Source organism: Onychostoma macrolepis, chromosome 20 (assembly GCF_012432095.1).
Source record: "Onychostoma macrolepis isolate SWU-2019 chromosome 20, ASM1243209v1, whole genome shotgun sequence".
Classification (NCBI taxonomy): Eukaryota; Metazoa; Chordata; class Actinopteri; order Cypriniformes; family Cyprinidae; genus Onychostoma; species Onychostoma macrolepis.
Window position 1 is genome coordinate 9,514,154 of NC_081174.1, and position 3,520 is coordinate 9,517,673.

The following is a 3,520-nucleotide window of genomic DNA, read 5'->3' on the forward strand; positions in this document are numbered from 1 at the left end:
AAATAAGAAATTATTATTACAACCTAAAAGAGCTTTTGGCTGGCGTTTCACTTTGCATAGGCTACTTGAGGTAAGCATATAATAGAAAAAAGCTATAAAGCTATCGGTCTGAATAAGCCAAACACAGTTAAACTAGAGCATCCTCCACACACGGCTTCTGGCTCGATGCGTTGGAAGGGGATGTTTTCGGGGTTTCGGTCTGCGCCCTCATCCGCCTTCTCTTATAAAAGGCGCGGCGTTTCTTCTCAGGGCAGTTGAACTCACACCGTCCGTCAGTCGGCATGGACTCAAAGGATGCTCAAGAGAGTTTAGAGAGCGGCGGCGGCGGCGCACGCTGTCGCTGTAGCAACGGGAGGAGGACCGCGGCGGCGGTGCTCATCATCCAGAGTTTATTAACAGCCGCCTGCGCCGCCTTCAGCCTCAAAATCTTACTCAACCAGCAGCAAGTAAGAGCTCGTTTCTGATTTCATTTGTGTTCTTTACGGTGTATATATGTACGAGTGAAGCAGAGTGTAAGTGTATTTAAAAGTCCTTCAGAGGGCAGTGTTGATCGTGGTAATGGTTGGTTTGATGAAGTTCTTCAAACTTGTCACAGCCAGATATTCAGTCAAAGACCTGAGATCATAGGATATTTGTTAGTGTCACAAGCAAATTATTTTTGTAATGTGTAGAATATTTAACGGGTTTCAATGACAGCCGTTAGTGTTTAGTCAGTTAAACCACTTGTCTCAGGTGTGTTGTTTCATGTGGTCATGTTGTGTGTCTCAGAGTGTGGTCTAATTGAGCTTTGCCTTGGTATGTCCCCTCGGGGAAACCCCTGTTAACATCTAAACCATCTCTCTGTGAGTTTGTTTTTAAAATCATAATCAAATGATAATAACAGGAGATCTAGCTACATTTCCATTTCAAAGTATAGGCCTATACTGATATCTGTCTACGGTACCCACAAAAGACACTTACTAAATGATCCACTTAGTGGTCAGAGGGTGAACAGGATGTGATTTGCGCACTATTTGGGTTGTGTGTCAAGTCCTGAAAGGGCATTTTTGTTGAGCGAAGGTGTTCCACTATCTCTGTGCAGGCCTTTTCAGCCCACATGTTCCACAACTAGCCTTTTGCCCTGGTCAATGAAAGTGTTTTTGTGATTCTGTTGATTTGATACAGATGGAATTTTCCATGTCTAACAGAATGAGTGTGTCTGTTATTTCTCATCACTTTGATCATTACCATTTCCGTATCTTCAATCAGCTGAGCCCAAATTTTACACTGGAAACCAAGAGGTGACCCAAAACAATAAAAGTTTTTATTGTGAAAAAAGTCCTTAAAATTAAACAATAAAATACATAAGCTCAATAAGAAAATTCACAATTTTGAAAATGCATAATCAATGGAAGAAGAGTGATAATGGTTTTGGGACACCATGAATATGAACTAAAATGTGCTTTTAACATACTATCTCTGAATTAAAAAAAACGTGTTTAGTTACCACTTGTAGTACACTTGAACCCATCTTTCATACACTAGTGGGTTCAAGTGTAGGCTACAACAAGTGGAAACTAAATACATCCTTAAAATAGATATAGTATGTTATAAGCACATGTTAGTTCATATTCATGGTGTCCAAAAATATTACATTTGAGTACACTTGAATGTTCTTAATATTATCTTAAGAAGTACTAAAGAATAATTTTTAGTATATTAAGAACAAAATTAGTGTGTGAAAGCAGAACACTTTAAGTACATTATGGAAGTGCACCCTTTTCACCTGGGATGAATCTATACTAGTTTTATTAGCATTTTTGAGTTGCTTAACTTTTTTCCTTAACTTTTTTTTCAGCAGCAGACGTTTTCACAGGACAACGGGATATTCATGCAAATGCTCGGTAAGTGTTCAATTTATCCTATTATTCAGATTTAATTTCTGTAAAGATATATGAAATCCTCCTATAAGGAGTTAAAATTGAATGCCATGCAATATGCAACAGAAGTCTGTGATAAGTATATATATATATATATATATATATATATTTGATTTAAATTAGTGACGTCATCTCATCTTTTTGTCAGATCAATGATTTTATTAAAAAAACATTCTTTTTGTACGAAAAAAAAATTATTTATGTACGTGTGTGTGTGTGTGTCAGACTTAGATTCAGATGAGCTGAGATTCACAGCCATCTGGAACCAGAGTGTGGATCTGAACAATCAGAAGAGGGTGAAGCTGTCCTGTGCAGGACCGTACATGGTCTATCTGTGGGCTTGTGTGAAGAGCTACGGCACTCAGAAGGCTGTCAACCTGACACTGAAACAGGAAAATAAATTGGAACGGGGAAATAAATTCCACCTGGAGCCAGGGTGCCAGGAGATGCAAAGCGTTTTCATGCTCTCCAATAATAGCGAAGTCACAGTGAAAGTCGAACACACCGAAGACAATTTCAAGATTGAAAGGCTCTTCTTAGGCCTGCACTACATGCTAGGAGCCCAATGCTTCTCTCATCCACTAGAGAAGCCATCCAAGTCAGAAGACGCTTTTTGATTTGAAGCTATGAAGGATATTTAAGGTGCTCGCTGTTCTTCAGAAGAGCTGTTTAAATGATAAAACTATGGCATGACCCTCAGTTTGAGTTACCACGAAGAAATATCTCTCGTTTTCACCCTGATTTGAAGTTTGAAGTATAATGATGATGCCATAGTCAGACTAATTTCCCTGGACCAAAAATATAATCGTGAAGCTAAAGAAGAAGACTTGGAGAGCTGCAAAGACATTTTTCCATAACGGAAGAGTCTGTTATTTTTCCATACTATATTAAAGCTTCCTGGCTCTTCAAGACGGACTATTTGTGAAACACCTACTGCATCACAGTGGAAGTGGGCGATGATGTGGTATTAACCGTAATGGCACTTTGTCAGCTCAAAGAGAGCATACCTCACCACAGTCTGGATTAGTGGCGTTCCATAAGCTCTTTGAATGTATTGATACTGTGTGGTTGAAAGAGAATGGAAGGCCTTTATCTGAAGTAACCAGCTGCAGATCATTTTGAAGCTACTTCTGATCAATGTACATAGTACTGTCATTTGAGCAGGAATAATTAGAACACCCTCAGGTATTGTCCTGATACAGCTTTCAAATACTGACATAGCAATAATGTTCTCAATGTTTGTCATTATGATTATATTTATATGGAAGAAAACTCCACATATGAAAGGAAATACCAAAGGGTGACATTTATATTTCAGTTTAGGCTTTGGAACAGGTGCTGAATATATATATATATATATATATATATATATATATATATATATGTATGTATATATATATGTATATATATATATATATATATATATATATATGTATATATATATATGTATATATATATATATATATATATATATATATATATATATATATATATATATATATATATATATATATATATATTGTGTTTGTAAAACAGAAATGAATGTTGTTTTTTATAAGATTTTTAATGATCTTAAACAGTTTAATTATGTAAACTGTATG

At 36.4% G+C, this 3,520-nt stretch overlaps 1 protein-coding gene across 1 annotated transcript; it reads left to right on the top strand.

The window, feature by feature from the left end:
• Positions 1-281: 281 nt before the first annotated feature.
• Positions 282-3,250, top strand: LOC131527168 (uncharacterized). Its single transcript, XM_058756054.1, has 3 exons — positions 282-446; positions 1,838-1,883; positions 2,145-3,250. Exons 1-3 carry the CDS (start codon positions 282-284, stop codon positions 2,534-2,536), a joined length of 603 nt encoding a protein of 200 aa, XP_058612037.1. The 3' UTR covers positions 2,537-3,250.
• The last annotated feature ends 270 nt before the right edge of the window (positions 3,251-3,520 follow it).

Bases quoted from the DNA above. Each gene is read 5' to 3' on its own strand.
- LOC131527168 (XM_058756054.1), top strand. From the start codon at position 282: ATGGACTCAAAGGATGCTCAAGAGAGTTTAGAGAGCGGCGGCGGCGGC. The intron at 447-1,837 runs GTAAGAGCTCGT...CTTTTTTTTCAG, and splicing joins TCTTACTCAACCAGCAGCAA to CAGCAGACGTTTTCACAGGA. The intron at 1,884-2,144 runs GTAAGTGTTCAA...TGTGTGTGTCAG, and splicing joins GATATTCATGCAAATGCTCG to ACTTAGATTCAGATGAGCTG.